The sequence below is a fragment of the Artemia franciscana genome, chromosome 17 (genome assembly GCF_032884065.1).
Source record: "Artemia franciscana chromosome 17, ASM3288406v1, whole genome shotgun sequence".
NCBI lineage: Eukaryota > Metazoa > Arthropoda > Branchiopoda > Anostraca > Artemiidae > Artemia > Artemia franciscana.
The window spans coordinates 3,054,542-3,076,083 of NC_088879.1; the positions used below are offsets into that span (position 1 = coordinate 3,054,542).

The following is a 21,542-nucleotide window of genomic DNA, read 5'->3' on the forward strand; positions in this document are numbered from 1 at the left end:
CCCCTATTGTGCAAATACATAGCCTAAATTCTAAAAGTCTAACACATTCTGTCACTTATTTTCCACTAAGGATAAGCTAACTATCTCTTAATAGATACAGGTGAAACCTGTTTGTTCTTCAGTTTTACACAGTGTAGTCCAATTCTTAAGTGGGGTTGCTATAACAGATAAATACCAAAGTATTTTAGTGAAGAGCTCAAATTAATATTTGTGTTTATTAAGGACACTAACCAAATTCATACATTATGGCCTAATATATGAGTTTGCTCATGTCATATATTTGGTCATAGGCCAATATATTAGTAGGCCTATGATATTCAGAAAAATTCTGTCTGTATCAGAAGAAAAGAAAGCCTCACAAGTCCCTTAAGTTATGTTCAGTTAGTGATATATGGATTATTAGGAGAGGAAATAAGTGCTAGAAAGCTAGCAATTATTTTGAAAATTTACTGAAGAGATTTGGGTAGCCTAAATATTTTGCTGTTCATATTATTGACTTATAAATAAAGTGAAAATAGCCAACTACTCAACATCTTTTTTATGTTTTTTTTAGCTAATTTCTGATGCAAGTGAAAGGCAGGTTCAAACTTTACCTCACCTCCTCTCTAATGTGCAAATCTATACCCTGAATTGGTACAGAGAGGTGGGGGTAAAATTCTAGTTAATTGACTGCTTGCTATCTCAGAAAGGGTTTAGGTTAGGAAAATGCAACTTTCAGGGATTAATCTACAGACTAAAGTATATCCCAAGAAGGCATTTTGAAGCAACTATCTCCACTCATTTTCCCTCTAGAGGGCCCTGACCTTTGATGACCTTTAAAAATATGTGTGTTATAAAAGTGAAAGCTTGCAAAATAGATCTTCTGCTTAATTGAAGTACAAAAAAAATTGTTTTCAGTTTCATAACTTTGCTCAAATCAATTTTATAAGGTTTTGAAGATATGCAAATACATTTCCTAGAATTAAAAAAAAAAACAACATTGATATGGCTCAAAATTCTACTCAAATAACAGGAATTGCATTTTCAGAACTAAAGGCAGAGAAAAAGCAACTAATAACTGAAATTTAAGGAAAAAATGTTGTTTTGTCAAAATTTCAAGATAAAATTGGAGCAAACAGTACTACCCTACTGGCTTTCATATAAAGTGATTATACCACTTGATGCCTTTATTAATGCTCTTAACAAATATAATAATCACTTCTACCGGAAATTCAGATTTAAGCACTTTTTGACCTCTTAAAAATGACCTAAATATGGGATCATTACAAATCTGTAATAGTTTAGAAACAAATTTGGGTTATATATTTGCACACCAGGGGGGTGGGGGTAAAACATAGCATATTTTAAATATGTAAACTAACCATTGCTTTTTTTTATGTGTGTTTGTGCACATTGAATTTTAATGAGAAGAGAAATCACCATTGCAACAGCACAATCACATAAAAAAAAATACAGCAGTGGTTAGTTTACATATTTAATATATGCGATACTTTAACCCCCCATTTTAAGAGGTCAAAGAGTGCTTAAATCTGAATTTCCGGTAGAAGTGATTATTATATTTGTAAAGAGCATTAAAAAAGGCATCAAGTGGTACATTCACTTTATATGAAAGCCAGTAATACTGTTTGCTCTAATTTTACCAATTTCAATAGGTACAGACCTGTCATATAGGCAAATTTCAGGGCCCTCTAGAGAGAAGGAGTGGGGGTGGGTACTTTAATATACCTTCCAGGAACATACTTTAGCCTGTAGACCCATCCCTGAAAGCTTCATTATCCTAACTTAAATCATTTCTGAGATAGCAAGAAGTCAATTAACTAGAATTTTACCCTCATTATCAGCAAAAGCAATTATTATAGTTGGAAAAAGCACAAAAAAGGCATCAAATGGTATGGTCAATTTATTTGTAATTCAATAATATGAACAGCAAAATATTTATCAAGATTTGAATTAGACATTTCAGAATGCTTTCCCAGTCGATCATTAAGGCTGTCTTGCTGTGGATCAATTCTTATGAGTTTCTTTCACATAGCCTAACCTAATTAGCCTTCTTTCCAAGATCAATAAGAGTAGCTAGCCTGGAACATCACCACGATAGGTCATACCAATATAAAAAAGACCATATGATTCTTACATTTCAGTTATGGTCCAGTTGTTCAAGAAGTATTTCTACTTGGGCTAATTCTGGGTTGTGCCCTGAGGCCTATTAATATCTACTACAATTTCTTCTTCCATCAATAAGCACTTTAAAACAAAAGCACCACAAATCCCTCGAAAATGTGCCAATGATCGAAAAATTGTGCCATGTCCTAATTGATTTACCGTGTGTTGTGAGAAGTGCAACACACAGATAGCTGGTGAAGTATAGTACTATCTTTGAAAATATTATATCAAACATTTTTTTTCATTTTCCATCTCGATTTACTTGTATTTCTTTTCCTTCTAATACATTATATTAGCTCTCATCACAACACTACTTGAAAGAATTTCTCGGAGTAACATATTACTTCAGGCCGAAAAAATGTCGTTGTTTTTCCACAACTTATGACTGTTTTTAGAACCTGAAACTGGCCTAAAACACTTTCTAAATGATCATATTCATACGAATCTAGGCTAAAACTGAGTTTCAATTTCATGCTCTTACAAAAGATATTGGCCAAAAGCTATTGATGAAATTTGCTATTAACCCATGGCGAACAATGATTTTTTACATCTTTAGCTTTGCTTACTTGTTTGCTGCAACAAAAACCTTTTCCCACTAGGTTTAGGTATTGCCAATTTCGCTGCCCCGACAGCGGCAGTCTCCCTGGTTAAAGGTTCCATAACACATCCCACTATTCCCTTTTAGGAAGATCTCACTGGAGGTGATCACTCATGTAGCCTCTCTCTAGTATAGGTTACTACCTACAAACAACACAGGAAAAAAAGTTCTGAAATTGAAACTCATACCAGAGGTGAATATGGGAGTTATAGTTTAACGAATATTAAAGATTTTAAGGTAGAAATAATATTTTTCTCCAAAATGCCTTTAAAAGACCCTTCTCTCCCCTTGCAAGGTCTAGTTTCAAGTAACCCGATAAATAGTACAATATAGGTCATGACTTTCACTATCTTTTAAACTACCTTAAACATTTAGATAAGGGCGTCTTTTATTTTTATGGCTGGAGCTGGCTTTTAAAGTCAATGTTTAGCGCAACCACAATGGTACAAATTGAAAATTTTTCAAATATTGTTCTACATATAAGTACAACAACCAATTAAGAACATTTGAGATATATTTTAGTTATTTGAAGTTCCACACTACAAAAACTACCAATCGAAAATGAGAAAAATAATTTGATATCAAGCATCACTCTATAATCCGGAAACCTTAGTGGCATTCGCTGTTGCAAATCTTCTGTACCTTCTTCCAGTATTTTACTAGTTGGGGTCTGTCACCATAGTCATGGAGTATTTTCAGTTCCTGGTAATGACTCGTTTAGCACAAGAAAAGCACAAAGGTTAGTAAAGCCGAGTTTATTTCTCCGTGTCATTCTGTTTAAATTTACAGCTGAAAAGGCCCTCTCAGCAAAAACACAAGAATGTGGTAAAGTGAGCATTTTAACTATGACTTGCCCAGGAATTGGAAACTTTTACTTGAGAACTATTACATCCAGGGGAGCAATTTGGCAAGGGGCAGTTGCCCTTCCCCAATAATAAGGAAAAAAATCGTTATATATCCCATACCCCTTGACTATCTGAATATGGATTCCTCTTGCCCCGACCCCGACAAAAATACTACAAATTCACCTCTAATTGTATCGCTTCATTATTTTAAGCCAGAAATAAACTGGATCACAGTCTTTCATACTTTTTGAGGTCAGCGCAAAATAGCAACCTCTTCATTCTTTAGCAGTGCCTTCCATGCAAGTACCCTTTTTTTACTTTGGAAACTGGATATGTAGTGGGACAATGCTCAAGTTTGATTTTTCTGGAGACATGGCTATCTTTGATTCCTGTCTGTCCAAGTTTTTAGCTGACAAGAACTTTGAACTGAAAAACCCTCTCCTTATTTCGTCTCTCAGTTCTATCATTTATTTTACACAAACTGTTTTAGAAGGCTGAAATATAAATGAAATATAATATATACTGAAATATAACCACTGCACGACTGCAGAAATCTACTTTTTTCATATCTCAAAAATGCTGTGGGTCACCAGGATGTATCTAAGGTGCCTTTGTCTTCCCGACATACCTTTCCTTTACAAACTGGCTGATAATTGCTCTATACAGGTTATTAACTCGACTGTACAAAATGTGAATCTGGGTATCCTCTCACCAGAACAGCCGATTGAGGTCAGCAACAAATGGCCGGATACATGCGAGAAAAGCAAAATAAGCTTTGAAGATAAGTGACAGCTCGGGTATAGCTGTAATTCTGGCTGGCTTATATCATTTTTTAAAGCTTTCAGTACAAAAGAAAATTATCAAACAATCCCATTACTTAAGATAGTGTTTAGTAACTGGGGGTCTGGAAAGCGACCATACTGTGACAGGGTGCAAAATTCTGTGTTCGTCAGGCTCCATGAACTTTAACATTTTGACAAACTCGCCAGAACTTTTATGCCATCTGCCAATATAATTGTAGTATGTATGTATGTATATATATATATATATTTACTAGCTGTTGGGGTGGCACTTCTCGCCACCCCAGCACCTAGTTGGTGGGGGTGCTTCACGCCCCCAAGCCCCTCTCGGGCGCGTATGTCATTTGGCGCCATTGTAGCTGTGTCCCTGTGTCCCACCTGTGAATATAGAAATATATATATATATATATATATATATATATATATATATATATATATATATATATATATATATATATATATATATATATATATATATATATATATATATATATATATCATGAAAAGAGAAATCACCAATGCAACCGCACAAACACACACAAAAAAAAAAAAAAAAAAGACAGAAGGAGAAAAGGAAGACTGTTTTCCTAAATTAGTGATTAATATAGACCAGCACTTGAATGAGGCCTTAACCCTACTCATCCATACAATCACATAGGTCAAACAGCATAGCCACACACAATCAACCATAAAGAATAATCCATGGACAGGCAGTCATGTCGTCAATAAGTATAAGTTGTCATTTACCAAATAATAGAAAAAATAATATAGACAAATCATTCAGAGGCAACACCCAACATAAGGGCTCATCAGGAGAATACACTGGGCTAAATAGGGTTTCGCCACTCTAAATTCTCTACCCAGCACAGTGTTGTGGCTACCACAGAATATCCATGGCATCCCCGCGTCAGGCATCACCCCCAAAATACATGCCTATGACAAAAAAAACCAGCAAATGTAAAACAACCAAGTAAAACCAAAACAAGCTTATCCTGTTAATATATCCCTCCCTTTAGCAACAATAGGTAAACTAAATATTATAAATTTTACCAAATCACAAATATTAACACATTGCAAAAAACCTGAATGAACTAAACAATTATAGACTTCATCTTTACCATGTGGCTAATTTTTAAGAAAATCTGCTCAATTAGAAACACAATTCAAAATAAATGGCGCTGCGACAACATTTCTCGAACCTCCGAAATTAGTTGAAAATTTCTTTAAGTATTTCTAGATAATTCTTTTGATATTTATTTAAAAGTTCGTTATAATGAAATCTGCTCTTTTGACATTCTGTAAGTCTGAAAGAAGAGCTCATCGTCGGAAGCTTCCATCTCTTTTGTTAATGCCTCATACATGCCATGCTTCTTTCGCATCTAAAAAACAACAAAAAAACATTAATGTATAGCCTAATACCATCTTTTTGTGAGGCAACATTACTGCATTGCCTACACTGATGGTTAATATGACAAAGCTGGTTGTCACTACTAAGATCACAAAAATAAAATCAGCTATTTGCCAGACTAACCATTAAAAAAGGCTGGCGAGATTGCCTTCTGGACACGCAGTAACACAATGCAAAAATTATGTTGGGAAAATGGGAAACACAAAAACTATCAACCAAGTGCCCTCAATTCAAACTAGAGAGCCTTGAGAAACTAGAGAGAAATGAGATTTGACAGTTTCTAAAGAGATAAAAGCGACAACACTCATTTATTACCCAAAAAACTTGATAAAACTAAAAGGGACTTCTTAATGATCAATTATTTTAAAATATCTACATTATACACAACAATAAACATTTGCTATAAAGGGAAAGTCAGCTAGGCCTGAAAAACTACTCAAAATTAATTGTGCTTTGAGACTGCTAGCTGATTGTCTAAATGATTTTGGATATCAATGAGATAAAATGTGTGCAAACTCAACACCAATATGCAAGTAAGTAAGTATGGCAGCACTGACATGTCAAGGTCTAAACTGGCAGCGCTAATTTCCACTTTGTGACCCTTTGGCCAAGAGTTGCAATGAAGGGCTGGGGGCCAGAAATCCTGTGCTTTTGCACACCCTCCCTGCTTATCTTTCCCATATTTCTCCATTTGCCCATTTAGAGCTGGTTTAAATCTGTCTGAGATTACTGAGTAACATCACTGACCCCCATTCAAAACAAATAAACTGGCAATACCAGGAATCAAACCTGTACCCCATGGACAAACTATAACTGGGAGTGCTTTCCACTTAGCCAGGAACACCATTATGACCAGAGTAAAACAACTATTTCAAAAAAGAAAATATTGAAAAAAAGCCAAGATGGATTTACAGCCATTTTCACTAATCTTCTATACACACTATATTTTACAAAGCTCCAGCAGGGATTGCATTTACTTAAGATGCAAACTAGCATGGTGAATGCTTAGCTTTGAGATATTCTTGTCTTAAAATAATAATAAAAAAACAAATTTACATTTGCTATTTGTTTTCCAAACACTCAATTAAGCAAAACCATTTGCAACAGCAATACGCCCATGGTTAGGATCTATCTAAAATGCTTTACAACAGAAGGGACACATGTCTTGCAAAGCAAATACTCAGCTTTAATGCTGTTCTTTGTCATCTCTAAAAAAAATTAAACTGTATCAGATGTATTTTGATATAAGATACTTCTAAGACTTTTAGCCAATTCTGTTAAATAAGAGGCCAGGCATTTCTTCACAATTTATACAATGCGTAAAAGAGCACCAGGGGGTTAGATTAGAAAAAACTTTCAGGGATGGGTCTAAAGGCTAAAAGTATGTCCTGAGAAGGTCTGCTTACATGAAATACAAAGAAACTGGTTTCAGTTTCACAGCTTTCCTCAATCCCACTTTATAAGGTTTTAAAGATATGCAAATACACTTCCATTGATATGGCTGAAAATGCTACTCAAATAAAAGGAATTGCATTTTAAGACCTAAAGCCAGTATAAAGAAACTGATAATATAAAATTAAGGTAAAACTTGTTTTGTCAAAATTTCAATAGATTAGGTATAGACCTGTTGAGTAAGCAATTTTCTAAGACTTAGAAATCAGAAAAGGGTTAACATAGAAGCTTGGCAGTACCTTCCCAGAATATGTTTTTGGCCCTGGATTAATTACTGAGTTCTATTATTCTAACCTATTCCCTTTCCAAGATAGTGAAAAGTAGCTAAACTAGAGTTTTACATATTTTTTGCCCTGGAGTCATTACTGAAAGTTCCATTTTCCTGACCTAACCCATTTCCAAGGTAGCAAAAAGTAGCCAAACTAGAGTTTGACCTGAAAAATAATCCATTGCCCTATAGGGTAAGGCTGAAATGTAAAGAGTTCTGATGAAGAACACATCTTGAAGCATCTAGTAAAAATAGTAATTGGATTAACAATATTTTGTGACCATTAGGGTCTTGCTTCATCAAGGTTTTATCTCTGGCCCCAAATTACCAAGCTAAGATCAAACCTAGAGCATCAAAAGGATGAAACAAAGATTTCCAAGCATCAATACAAGTCTTGAAGCCTCAGTGTAAAGGTTCATGCCAAAATTAAAACTCTTGACTTGCTGTTGTAAGGCCTATGTGAATCAAATTGCAGGATATAACCCAACATTTATCCAAATAGCCCTAATACAAAAAAACAAAATCAAAGCTTACTTTTGCGTGGCTAGAATTCTATTTGTCAGCTTATAATTCTTATTTTATATAAGCTTATTTGTAGCCTACAAATTCTTATTTTTGAAATCTACGCCTGAAAATCCCAACCAATAATTATAAGACAAGTCTGCTGGCCTTGCCTGCAACAGGAGCTGTAACCTGGCTATAGCAGTCCTGTAGCCTGCCTGCAGTGTAGGTGAGATGGTCAAATGACTGCAAAATCCTAACTTTGACTGAAAAGATGGCATGACCCAGAATCTCCTCTTTCTCTTTTTTTTTTCTTCGGTGCTTTTAAAAGCAGCAGCAATCAATAATGATGCTGTGGCTGCTATCATAATATTCCTGTTGGTTTTATCCATGCTTACAAAATTTTTAAATTTTCTGCCAAAAGGACAAGAATCTTTTCCCACTTTTCCCTCTGTGTGTAAATATAAATCCTGTCTCCGAGACAGGATTCCCGTCAAGTTTTCCTCTCCGTGTAAACGAGGCATAAGATATGGCTTAAGTGTGAGATTTACGATACTCAGGTAACATATTCATAGACAGAAAACGTTGCAACTCTGGTCGGATATTCCCTCTATCACCATCATCAAGTTCTCCGACATTTTGTCTTAGCAGTTGGGTTGCCTTTTAGCCAGCCCTTTGGCTGGCTGAGAACTAGTAAAATAAATAAAATTGGTAAGTATAAAGCTCTTTGTACCTTCTATAGATGTATAGTCGACTTGTTCTACTAGAAAATTAGGCTATTAAAAGCTGCAGGCCTTTGGTGTGTATGTTTAGCCTAGGCTATATTAACAGAGGTCAGACTCCATCCCATTAATTTGCAAATATATACCCTGCGTACTGAATCCAAATTTATTTTTCTCGGTCAAGTAAAACAGAAGGTTTTTGACAAATGTGGGATACTCATTATTTCTTACCTTAAAATAAAGAGTAGCCTATAGGTTACCACTTCATGCTTTTTTTGTTATTTACAAATATGTCTGTTTAGGTTTACATTTTGTTTTAAGTGCTTTATATATCCTTGAAGATAATAAATTTTCTCTTCAGTTTTTTGGTCCCTCAATGGGTCAAATCATCAGCATCAAACTTTCAAACTGATTGTTTTATTATATGTTCATTTGTAAGGTGTAATAAGCATTAAGGTAAAATTCTAGTTTAGTGACTTCTTGCTATCTTGGAAAGGGGTTAGGTTAGGAAGGTAAAATTCTAGTTAATTGACTTCTTGCTATCTCAGAAAGGGTTTAGGTTAAGAAAATTGAAACTTTCAGAGGGATGAATCTACAGACTAAAGTATGTCCTGGGAAGGTATTTTGAAGCAACTACCTCCACTCCTCCCTCTAAAGTGCCCTGACCTTTGATGATCTTTAAAAATATGTGTGTTGTATAATTGAAACCTTGCAAAATAGATATTCTGCTGAATTGAAGTACAACAAAATTATTTTCAGCTTCATGACTTGCTCAATTCCATTTTAGGCTAATTGCTGTTATTTCAGTAGAATTCTGAGCCATAACAATATGTTTTTTTTCTTCAAAATTTGGGAAATGTTTCGCATATTTTTAAAACCTTATAAAATGGAATTGAGCAAAGTTCTTTAGCTGAAAACAATTTTGTTGTACTTCAATTAAGCAGAAGATCTATTTTGCAATGTTGTCTCACTTTTATAACACACATATTCTTAAAGGTCATCAAAGGTTAGGGCCCTGTAGAGGGTGAAGGAGTAGAGGTAGTTGCTTCAAAATGTCTTCCCAGGACATGCTTTAGTCTGTAGATTTATCCCTGAAAATTTCATTTTCCTAACCTAAACCCTTGCTGAGATAACAGGAAGTCAATTAACTAGAATTTTACCCCAAATTTAGTATTGTTCCTTACTTCCAGTTGAAAAAAAAATGTTCCTTTTTCAATTCATCACTGATCAAAAAGCTATCCTTTGGCATTCAACACACAGAAAGATGAGAAAAATAGCGAAGCAAGTAGAATCTAATCAAATTGAGTGAAGTATCTTGGTAGTAAATAATCCAGATACCTAGAACTAATTCAATGAAAAATCTGTAGTATTCTATTTTAAAATATATTAACAGATTTTCAAATCTTATAGATACTGAAGGACATGAAAACAGAAAACTTCTACTCTAACCAATAATACACATTGCCAGAGGGATCCAAATTAATACCCGTATTACAAAAAAAATATAGGGGATACGCACTTCAATAAACCGTAAACAAGTGTCTGGGTTTATTCTTCTGTCAAAATGCAGTTTTTGCTGCTTGGAACTGATTTTGGCACACTCCCTCCCCCAATTATTACCCAACTTTTCTGTGCAAAGTAAAACCTGATTTTACCCCTTCATAAGTTTGGCCTAATTATAAAATTGGGATAAAAAGTCAAACTTTAGCATAAAGAATGAGGCATTGAGGAGGGGGCAACCCCCCGCAAATACAGAATAATTTCTGTTTGTTTTCAGTTAAAATGTTATTCCTTACTTTCAGGTGGAAAGCTTGTTTTTACTTAGTTTCTGATCGTTTTTTAAGTAATACTAAAAAGTAAACCTTAAAAAATAAACCCACAGAAAATGCCTTAAAGTAAAGTTCTTCCTGCGAAGAATTCCATCCTCGCTGAAAATCCCCCAGGAAAATTTCTCAAGGGCAATTCTGCATGAAAAATTCTCCTTAGCATAACTTAACTTGAAAGACTTAATTTCTGATTGTTTTTCAAATTAAGTTGGAAATTCCCCTTCCCGGCGATAATTTTTCACAGAAATTCTGCCACTCCCAATGGATAGTTGCACCCGAGAAATATTCCCCCTTGGAGAATTTTTCCTGCGGAAAATTCCCCCATTGCAAATTTCTCCCACAGGAAAACCCTCTAAACAATTCTAACCCCGCTAAAAATTTCCCCAAGAACATCTTTACACATAACATTTAGTCGGCAAAAATAGTGACAAATAAAAAACAAAAATCGTAAAGGAATTCTTGCCAATCCCCCCACTTTTTCCAGGAAATTTTTTCTAGAAAGCACAAGTACCAATATTTTTGGCACAAAAATATTGGCACAAGTACCAATATTTTTTTCCAGTCTTCACAAAAAAATTATATGGTACATTTCTGGCACTTGCGGGGGGGCCTTCGGGTCCGCCCCCCCCAGAAATTTTATGAAATGTTTAATTTCCCCATGGTTTCTTGGGATTTCTGGCAAAAGTAGGACGTATATTAAGAATCTAGATACATGTATGAAGCCTTTTTTGGGACTTCACAGCATGTAATTATCTGATCAAGTAACTGCCCAATTATTAACCCATTTTCTGCCTAACATTTTACCCTCTTTGAAGTAATTAGCGGTTGTACTGTTTTTGTTTTTTTTTTTTTGTAAAGAGAGTTTGATTTCCACAACAAAATAGAATTATCCTTGATATTAGGGCGTTTATCCCCCCCTTTCAGGATAAAGTACAACTTTTAATGGGTCAATTTTGGAAACTATCATTTTTTTATTGAAATAAACGTTTTCACAATAGAAGAACTACCCCCCCCCCCCAGCACCCATATTGCACTGTTAACCCTAAAATTTCCTTTCTGTAGGATATAATAGATTAATCTCTGGTTCTAAATCGCTATGAACATAACCTGAGTCTAAAACGTACTTTTGAGGCTTCAGTCTTCTTCCCCCCATCCGCTACAATACTACAGATTAAAGTTAATCTGTATTGTCCGATATACTTTTTTTTTTGCATTTATTTAGTTACTGAATAAAAAAAAGGGCTACTTTGTATCTGCTGTTTTGAAGGTTTTGCCCCCCACCCAAATAAAAATTTCTGCGTACGTGCCTGGTATAGTTTCTCCCCTATTATGCATAGTCCCAAAAGTACTTCTTTTAGTTGATAATAAAGCACTGAATTGGCTAAAAAGCAGTTTGATATTAGGTTGGCTAATATCAAACTTTATCTGATAGAAATTTTTGAGATTGTCATTTGTTGGCATAGAAACTTCAAAAAGAGCTTGTTCGACTGGAAATTCAAAGGGCTTGTGCTCTTTTCAATAGTTGGATGTGGTTAGAGGGCAACAAACACCCCTCTCATGTTCTTTGGGATTTTCTTGTGGAAGGGACTTCCCATAAAGGGATTTTTTTCACTGAGGGGAGAGGGGATTTCCAGCATGATTTGAAAAATGCTCAGAAATTACTTGATGAATTTTTTTTTTATGAAAGTAAGTAGAAATTTCTGTGGTATTTTCAGCAAGTAGGAAATTTTTCGGGGGATTTATATAAGGGAAATTTTCCAGGGAAATTTTTTTAAGGAGGTGAAGGTTAGTTCCCAGTATGATTTGAAAAACTATCAGTAATTCAATAACTTAAAACGTGGAGCTTGTCGGCATTTCATAAATTAGAATTTCATCTTATATTAAAGTACTGGCTTTCCTTTCCCTTGTCTAACTATTAATTGTAATTAAAAAAGAAGAAGAAAAGAACATGAAGAAGCAGCTTATCAGACCTTTGTCTAACTATTAAATGTTATTAAAATTGCACAGCTAAATTTCATACTGACTTTGTCAAGAAATAGTCCCCTTCCAATGTTAGTATGTTGTGCTTAGAAACACTCTTCTTTTAAAGAGGTGCAGAAAAGCCGTCAAAAAGATGGATAAGTTCTTGTCTGATCGTCTTATCATTTTCAAATTATGTCATTTTGAAATTTACATTAATGCTGATTGTATTTTTACGCTTCTATTTTCCTTTCAGAAGTTTTTCGTACGGATGCGCAGACAAAGAGGATCAGGAAATAACTGATTACGGGGAGATTGAGAGCGAAAAAAAGTTCGACGAAAGGTAAGAATAAACTATTGAATAATTATATTTTAGAATAATTGGATAGTTGTTTCTTAATTATAGCTGTGCGTAAAGACTGTATTTTAGAAGTATATTTAAATTAGGTTTTAAATTTACCACAAAATTTGGTTGATCTGGAAAAACTAATTAGGTCTCTCTTATTGATGAAATATCCTAATTCTTATAACGCTTAGTATCTACTAAGTGACATATAGCGATCGCAAGTTCTGCTGGTCGGATTTGTCGGTCCCGGTTTTGCTAGTCTAGGCACTTCAAGGTAAGCTAGGATGATGAAATTTGGCAGGCGTATGAGGAACTAGATTAGATTAAAATAGAACTTATATTTTACCCAATTCGACCATCTAGGGGGGGGGGGGTTAAATCGGTAAAATTAGAAAAAATTAAGTATTTTTAACTTACGAACGGGTGATGGGATCTTAATGAAATTTAATATTTAGAAGGATATCGTGTCTCAGAGCTTTTATTTTTAAAATCCCTACCAGATCCGGTGACATTTGGGGAAGTTGGAGGGGGGAACCTAAAATCTAGGAAAACACTTAGAGTGGAGGGATTGGGATGAAACTTGGTGGAAAAAATAAGATAAAGTTCTAGATACGTGATTGAAATAATTGGAATGGATCCGCTTTCTATGGAGGAGCTGGGGGGTGTTAATTTGGAAAAATTAGAAAATTTGAGGTAGTTTTAACCTCAGAACGGATAACCAGATCTTAATGAAATTTGATATTTAGAAGGAACTCATGTCTAATAGCTTTTATATCAAATCCCAACCAGATCTGTTGACATTAGAGGGAGTCGGAGAGGGAAACCAGAAATCTTGGAAAACACTTAGAGTGGTAAAATTGGGAAGAAACTTGGTGGGTAGAATAAGCAAATGTCGTAGAAATGTGATTGACTTAACTGTTCTGGATCCGATCTCTTTGGGGGAGTTAGGGGTGGGGTTTAGTGTTTTGGTGAGTTTGGTGCTTCTGGATGTGCTGGGACGATGAAAATTGGTAGGCGTGTCAGAGACCTGCACAAATTGACTTGATAAAGTCATTTTCCCAGATTCAACCATCTGGGGGGCTAAAGGGAGAGGAAAAATTAGAAAAAAATAAGGTATTTATAACTTACGAGTGGGTGATCGGATCTTAACGAATTTTGATATTTAGAAGGACTTCGTGACTCAGAGCTCTTATTTTAAATCCCGGCTGGCATTAAGCGTCTAATTTTCCTTTTAAATCAATCTATTGATTCTTTGAATTTTGCTAGAGCTTATACCATATGAGTTCTCGGCTCTTCTGGTGTCGTCACAAGTGCCATATGAGCTCTTAGCTCTTGTTTTTATATTTTGTACTTTTATTTCTAATAATGTATACGTAATATCACAGTAACATTATTTGTTTTATTTGAAATTTATAAAATTAAAAAGAGAAATTGCTTGTGGATTGTTTTGGGTAACTGACTGACTGACCGTATCTCAAACAGTAAGTTGTACGAAAAAGGTGTTTCAATCCCTGTTTCTAGGGCTATAATGAAAGAAAGGTTAAGATGCCTAGGACACATTCTTTGAAGGAAGGATGTCAGATTGCCAAAGATTGTCCTTGTCGGCCAACCATCTAGGGCCAAACGAAAAGTAGGTTATCCCCCATTGGGGTGGGAGGACGTCGTAAGGTATGTTTTAAGGGAGATTGGTACTTCCTGGGAGGGTGTAAGGAGGAAATCTTTGAATGGACTGGGATTGAAAAGGAGCGTGGGTAGCTCTGTTGACCTCAGGCGGCTTGCTGCTGCTGAGAATTGTTTGTAGTAGTATTATTAATCATGACTTTTCTTGCCATTGGCTGTTCTATGGAAAATATTTGCTGGTCCTAATCCATTAGCTCTTCTGGCTTGCTATTAGCTGGTCTTGACTCTAGTCTGGGTCTTAGGAGTGCCTTACAATGATGTGCCCTCTCATTTAAATGAATCTCGGTTGTTGGGTCGATAAATACTTTACAGTTGTACACTTTCTTGTAGAAGACTTCCCTCGTTATAAAGCGGATTGAATAGTTCTTTCGCATCACCCGATAAGCAGATAGGTTTAGATGATTTTCTGAAAGTGGGGTACAGTCTTGTAGTTTTAGAAACAATCGTAATCAATACTGTACGTAAATATTGGGTCGACCCAGCTCTAAATGTGTACTTTTAGGAATCTGGGGAAGGTAATCAGGAAGGGTGTGCGAAAGTACAGGATGGCTGGTTCCCAGCTTCAATAGCATTCCCTGGCCGATGGGCCATGAAACGGAGATAGGCACCGCTGGTAGGCACTTTAAAGTCCAACGCCATATTATTTATCGTGTTTTTACCTTTTCTTGCTCTTCCGCCCGCTATGAGAATGTAAATCACATCCTACAGTTTTTGAACATGCATGATCCAGTTGATGTCGTGTTATCTTGCAAAATAAGTACTCAGAAAAGGCAGTGGCCCACCACAATTTTGTGCATCTTCACATTCTTCACGTACTTTAATGATGAAGTTTATGTTTTCTTAGAAGTTTAGTCTTACCCATCAGAAGTTACGAGACTTAGAAAATTTGCCTGATTTTCGAAAAAAGGTGAAAATACCCCCTAAAAGTCAAGAAATCTTGATGATTGTTTCTTGGATGCGTGTTTCTTTGTTTGTTTGTGTTGTTGTATTTTTCCAGGGTAGGTCGCATCCAAATAATGGTCCTAGAGGAATGGAAAAGTGTGCTTTCGAACGGAAATTAAAATTTCTAGTGTTCGTTTTAAGTTATAGCAGGTAGCAAAGAGGATCGGTGATCTGCTTGACAATATAGCGGCCAAGGGATTGATCCTTGCTACGGTTAGGTTGGTTGACGTACTAGCTGCCTGTTTTCGTAAAAAGAAGACCTTGTAACTGAAACATTAATTCGACTCCCTTTGTGCTTGCAATGGCTCTTGAGGGTCTTTCCCCCTTTTCTTTCTTCTTCTAGAAGGGTTTAACTATATACATATATATACATACATATAAATATATGTATATATTTATATACAGCTAGTATATATATATATATATATATATATATATATATATATATATATATATATATATATATATATATATATATATATAGCCCTTATGTTGGGTGTTGCCTCTGAATTATTTGTCTATATTATTTTTTCTATTGTTTGGTAAATGACGACTTATACTTATTGACGACATGACTGCCTGTCCATGGATTATTCTTTATGGTTGATTGTGTGTGGCTATGCTGTTTGACCTATGTGATTGTATGGATGAGTAGGGTTAAGGCCTCATTCAAGTGCTGGTCTATATTAATCACTAATTTAGGAAAACAGTCTTCCTTTTCTCCTTCTGTCTCCTTTTTTTTTTTTTTTTTTTTTTTTTTTTTTTTTTTTTGTGCTTCAGCATTGGTGATTTCTCTTTTCATTATATATATATATATATATATATATATATATATATATATATATATATATATATATACTAGCTGTTGAGGTGGCGCTTCGCGCCACCCCAACACCTAGTTTGTAGGGTGCGCCCCCCAAGCCCCCACCGCGCGCGTAAGTCGTTACGCGCCATTGTAGCTGTATCCATTTGTCCCACCTTTGAATATATATATATATATATATATATATATATATATATATATATATATATATATATGTTTTTAACTACGTAAAACTTGCGAATATACAACATTCTTCGCTGTCCCATTGTCTGTTCATATAAATAGATTGTCAGGTTTACCGACTCTTGAACATGCAACATATAACTGTCCATGGGAAAAACAATCCATATTCAGATCTATACCTCATTATTCTAATCGTCATTTATATTCCCTGAGTCCCGGTCGTCATTTGTGTCCTGGTGTCCCGGCCTGTAGTGTCATCTTATAATGACGTCATGATTGCCCTTGAGCTTTGTTGATGGTGATTGCTAATCAAATATTCCCTGTGTCCCCGTCGTCATTTATATATCCCCCCTGTGCCCCCGGCGTCCCCGTTGTAGTCGTGTCCCTGTGTCCTGGTCGGCATTTATATTCCCTGTGTCCCGGTGTCCCAGTCTGTAATTTCTCTTTGAGCGTCCCGGTCGTCATTTATATTCCCTGTGTCCCGGTCGTCATTTGTGTCCCGGTGTCCCGGTCTGTAATTTCGTCAGTCGGCAAACAACTTCATGACGACATACAGCTCAATCCTTATAATAACGTCAGTCAACAAACATGACGTCAGTTGACACTCAAACATGACGTCAGTCAATAGACACACAAAGAAACAACTTACTTATATATATATATATATATATATATATATATATATATATATATATATATATATATATATATATATATATATATATATCCCTTTTTTTCTATTTGTAAGAGCGTGCAGGAATAAATAATTGTTATTATCATTATTTTTAATTTTTTTAACTATTGTTTAGATTTTTTCTTATGATTTTTTTTTAAAGATCAGCTAAGAAGAAAAATAAAGAAGAAGAATTTTTTACTTCAGATGAAGAAGATCTGCTTTCACAATGCGCCAAATCATTCCTTTCGAGCTCATCAGCAAGTGATAGCTCATCAGGTGAGAGCGAATATGAAAGGACTTTTCCTCCTCAACGCCCCGCTCTCTACGCTAAAGTTTTTTTTACTGTTTTAAAAAGAAGAGTTAAGTGAAAGAGTCAAACTTTAGCATAAAGAGCGGGGCGTTGATGAGGAAAAGCCCCTTTCATATACGGAGTAATTTCTGTTCGTTTTAAGTTTTAATGTCGCTTATTACTTTCAGTTAGAAAACTTGTTTTTTTTTTTAAATCCGTATCATAAAATCACTAAATTCACTTTTTCAACAAGTTTGCCTACCATGTCATCGTTATCTTATTGACGGGCAAGCAAGTACCTGAAAGGCCAGGTGTGATCAGGGTTGCCAACTTGGACACTTTTCGTGTGAAGTGCACTCTTTTTTTTACCTCAGAAGGGATGTGAAAGAGTGAAAATCACTCTTTTTTGGTGTTAATTTTCATTCACTTTGAACGTCAGTAGTTGGCAACTTAGTTAGAAGTGTAATTAACTCAAGGAACAGGGTTTCCAGATTTCAAATCTCAGAGCTCTGATTTCAAATCTCGACCGGTTCCAGTGACATTTGCGGGAGTTGGAAGGGGAAACCGGAAATCTTAGAAAACGCTTAGGGTGGGGAGATCGTAGTGATACTTGGTGGGAAGAAGCTCTTGGCTTTTCCGACCTCGTCACAAGTGCCATATGAGCTCTTGGCTCTTGTTTGTTTCAGTTTTTCTTTGATGACATACACTCATTTGGGCTGTAAATCATGAGTGGGTTGAGCTCCTTTCTCAGGGTCACGATATTTGCCTTCTCTCCTCTGACATCGCGAAAGCCTTTGATCGTGTATGGCAAAAGGGACTTCTTTGTAAACTGAAAGCATGTGGAATTGATATTCGACTAAATGAGGTGCTTGCTGACTTTTTTTTGTCAAGGATCATTGTAAGTTGTCCTCGACGGCTTCATATCAAAAGCACATCCAATCTTATCAGGAGTACCCCAAGGGGGTACTCTTGGGCCAACTCTTCTTGGTATTCGTAAACGATCTAGGGGACAACCTTGTGAAGAAACCTCACCACTTTGCTGATGACACGGCAACAAAAACATCAATTGCAAAAGATGACGATCCCAGCAAACCCCATAAGGAACTCCAGGTTGACCTGGAGAGAATCGAGGTGTGGGCAGATGCATGGCTTGAAAGTTTTAACGCATCAAAAATGGAAGAGCTCCTACTTTTTAAGGCGCTTAATATGAGGGCTCATCCTGATTTCGTCTTCAAAGGAGAGGCAATAATACGAGTTGATACACTGTGCCTACTTTGAGCTAATTTCTCTTCGGAACTCTCATGGACTGAGCAACTCAGTAAAATTAGATCCTCTTTCTCTAAGAAGTTAGGAGTTATCCTAAGATGCAAAAGTCTTCTCCCTGATGAGTCTATTCTGCCACTTTACATTTCGTGCATCAGACCTGTCATGGAATATGTTTGTCCTCTTTTCACAAATGTACCTGTTTGCAATTTCAAAAGCTGTATAAGTGTAACGATTTTTTTTTATTTCAAAGGTTTTGCTTTAAAGTTTGAAGTGACTTTTACCTCAAGGCCTTACCTGGCTTTAAAAATCAAAAATCATATTCCAGACATGTTATCTTGTCTCACAAGATAACATTGACTGAAGATTAACAGACTGATGTATTTAAAATTGGGCAGCTTAGAATAAACTGTAGTTCAATGCAAACAAGTTAAAACTCTTTGGTTTGGGCTAAGATAAATAGAAGTGGCAGTATTTCATTAGTTCTGAACGCCCTAGCAATCATCAACCATACCAAAAAGACCTTAATATGTCCTTATTACAAATTCAGCCCTGAATTAAATGTAAGGCCTTTTTGTTGTGAAAGAAGTTAAAGTGAGAGGAATTTAAAAAAAAAAATAATTCAGAAAAGTGTGCAAAAGCTTTTTTTGGAAGTATGCAATTTTGGGGTCGAACAATTGATATTTAGAGTGACCTGGAAATCTTGGAAAACGCTTAGGGTGGAGAGATCAGGATGAAACTTGGTGAGAAGAATAGGCACAAGTCTTAGATACATTATTGATGTAAATGGACCGGATCCGCTTTCTTTGGGGGAGTTGGGGGGATTTCCAGTGCTTTGGCGAGTTTGGTGCTTCTAGACGTACTAGGACGATGAAAATTGGTAGGCGTGTCAGGGACCTGCTCAAATTGACTTTATAACAGTCGTTGCCCCGATTCGACCATCTAGGGGGCTGGAGGGAGAAGAAAAATTGAAAAAAGAAGTATTTTTAACTAACGAATGGGTGATCGGATCTTAATGAAATTTGATATTTAGAAGGAACTCGTGTCTTAGAGGTCTTATTTTAAAATCCCGACCGTATCCGGTGATATTGGGGAGAGTTGGAGGGGAAACAGGAAATCTTGGAAAACGCCTAGAGTGGAGAGATTGGGATTAAACTTGGTGGGAAAAATAAGCACATGTCTTAAATACGTGATTGACACAACTGGACTGAATCTGCTCTCTGTGGGGAGTTGGGGGGGGGTATTGATTCGAAAAAAAACTAGAAAAATTGAGGTAATTTAACCTAGGGTCGGGTGACTGGATCTTAATGAAATTTGATATTTAGAAGGAATTCATGTCTCAGAGGTCTTATTTTAAATTCCAAGCAGATCTGGTTACACTGTGGGGAGTTGGAGGGGACAAAAGAAAATCTTGGAAAACTCATAGAGAGGAGAGATGAAACCAGGTGGCATGAAACTTGGTACAAATGGGTGATCAGATCTTAATGAATTTAGAAGTAGCGCGTATCTTAGAGCTCTTATTTTAAATCCTGACCTTTATTAAGCCTGTGATTTTCTTTAAATCAACCTATTGATTCTTAGAATTTTGCTAGAGCTCATGCCATATGTTCTCTTGACTCTTCCGACTTCGTCACAAGCGCCATATGAACTCTTAGCGCTCTTTTTATACTGACACTAAAGAGCGAATTCGGCCCTTTTGGGCTTGTGATAGACGTTTTGTTGGAATAAAATCTTGTCTTACAAAAACAAACTTATTTTATTTTCTGAAGTTTTAACTTTTCAAATTACACCTTATTTACCCATGAAAGTTTTTCCCCAGAAAATTCTTCTCCAAAAAATCATCTATGCTTATACCGACTCACGGCCTCATCTTTTAATAGATGGTGCTTAATGATCCATAATTACACAGAAATTCTTGAAACATGGTGTGGATCAACTTTATCAAATGGAACTTTTATACACATTTTCATTTTTAAACATTTTTCTTGTATTTGCTAATTGAATTTGAAGGAATGCATTTGTCTCTGTGCTTTTCTACATAACAAAATGAGCCAGGAAAGTCTAAAGGGATTTGTTAAAAGTAAGGGAAAAAAGGTCTTGACCTAGCATCCCAACCACCTTGAGGTTTTCGCTCTTGTAATATATTTAGCCAGTCTTCAATATTTATCCCTTTATAAATTTTTTAGGTCGGAAAAACATAGTATTTATTGTCTGTAAATGATTGACGTTCCTCTTTTTTTCTAGGTAATGAAGTAAAGTAGCTGCTGGGCAGTAAATTTCTAACTCTGTATAAGCCTGTTTTCTGTTGCATTCGTCTTTTTGTGTATAGACGCTTATTTTTACATAAAAAGACAGTGCAACAGAACTGGTTTCTTATAATTTTAAAGTTTAAATAAATAAAAAATCAAGGGTTCTAAACCTTAAGTTAAATAGAATCTCAGTAAAATTCGTGTGTATTTTTCTTTCTCTCACCTTTTCATATTTTACAAAAAAAAATAGAACCCTAAAAAAATTTTCTGATCAATATTCTTTTTTGCTCATCCTTCACCTAACGAATTTACTGCTCATTGAAGCTGTGCCATTATGAGGCCTCTGCTCCTGCCAAGGAACCCCTTCCTGACTCAACATTCAAGACCAGTTTTTTCCCCTTATTTTACCAGAAATTAAATCAATAAAATATTGCTTCTTTGCATTCTTGCAAACTACTTGTTGATCCTAGAGTTAGGGATAGTTCATAGGAACGGAGTACAAGACAGATAAAATACAAAACGGCGTTCATCAAAACAATTAATGAAAAT

At 35.6% G+C, this 21,542-nt stretch overlaps 2 protein-coding genes and 1 long non-coding RNA gene across 6 annotated transcripts in view; 1 reads left to right on the forward strand and 2 right to left on the reverse strand.

The window, feature by feature from the left end:
- Nucleotides 1-2,461, reverse strand: part of LOC136037687 (kinesin-associated protein 3-like) — a 107,928-nt gene extending 105,467 nt beyond the window's left edge. For 2 of the 4 annotated variants that reach the window (XM_065720440.1, XM_065720439.1), the window contains exon 1: nucleotides 2,135-2,461. In XM_065720440.1, the coding sequence (XP_065576512.1) occupies nucleotides 2,135-2,136 (2 nt within the window). In that variant the 5' untranslated portion in view covers nucleotides 2,137-2,461. The remainder of the gene's footprint in view (nucleotides 1-2,134) is intronic. The other 2 variants (XM_065720441.1, XM_065720442.1) reach the window with 2 other exon arrangements.
- Nucleotides 1-21,542, reverse strand: part of LOC136037695 (uncharacterized) — a gene marked incomplete in the record, with an annotated part of 547,833 nt that overhangs the window by 258,542 nt on the left and 267,749 nt on the right.
- On the forward strand, nucleotides 8,620-21,436 carry LOC136037700 (uncharacterized). The gene is made up of 4 exons (XR_010620020.1): nucleotides 8,620-8,746; nucleotides 12,799-12,885; nucleotides 17,353-17,468; nucleotides 20,989-21,436. It is a non-coding gene; the product is annotated as an uncharacterized LOC136037700 (long non-coding RNA).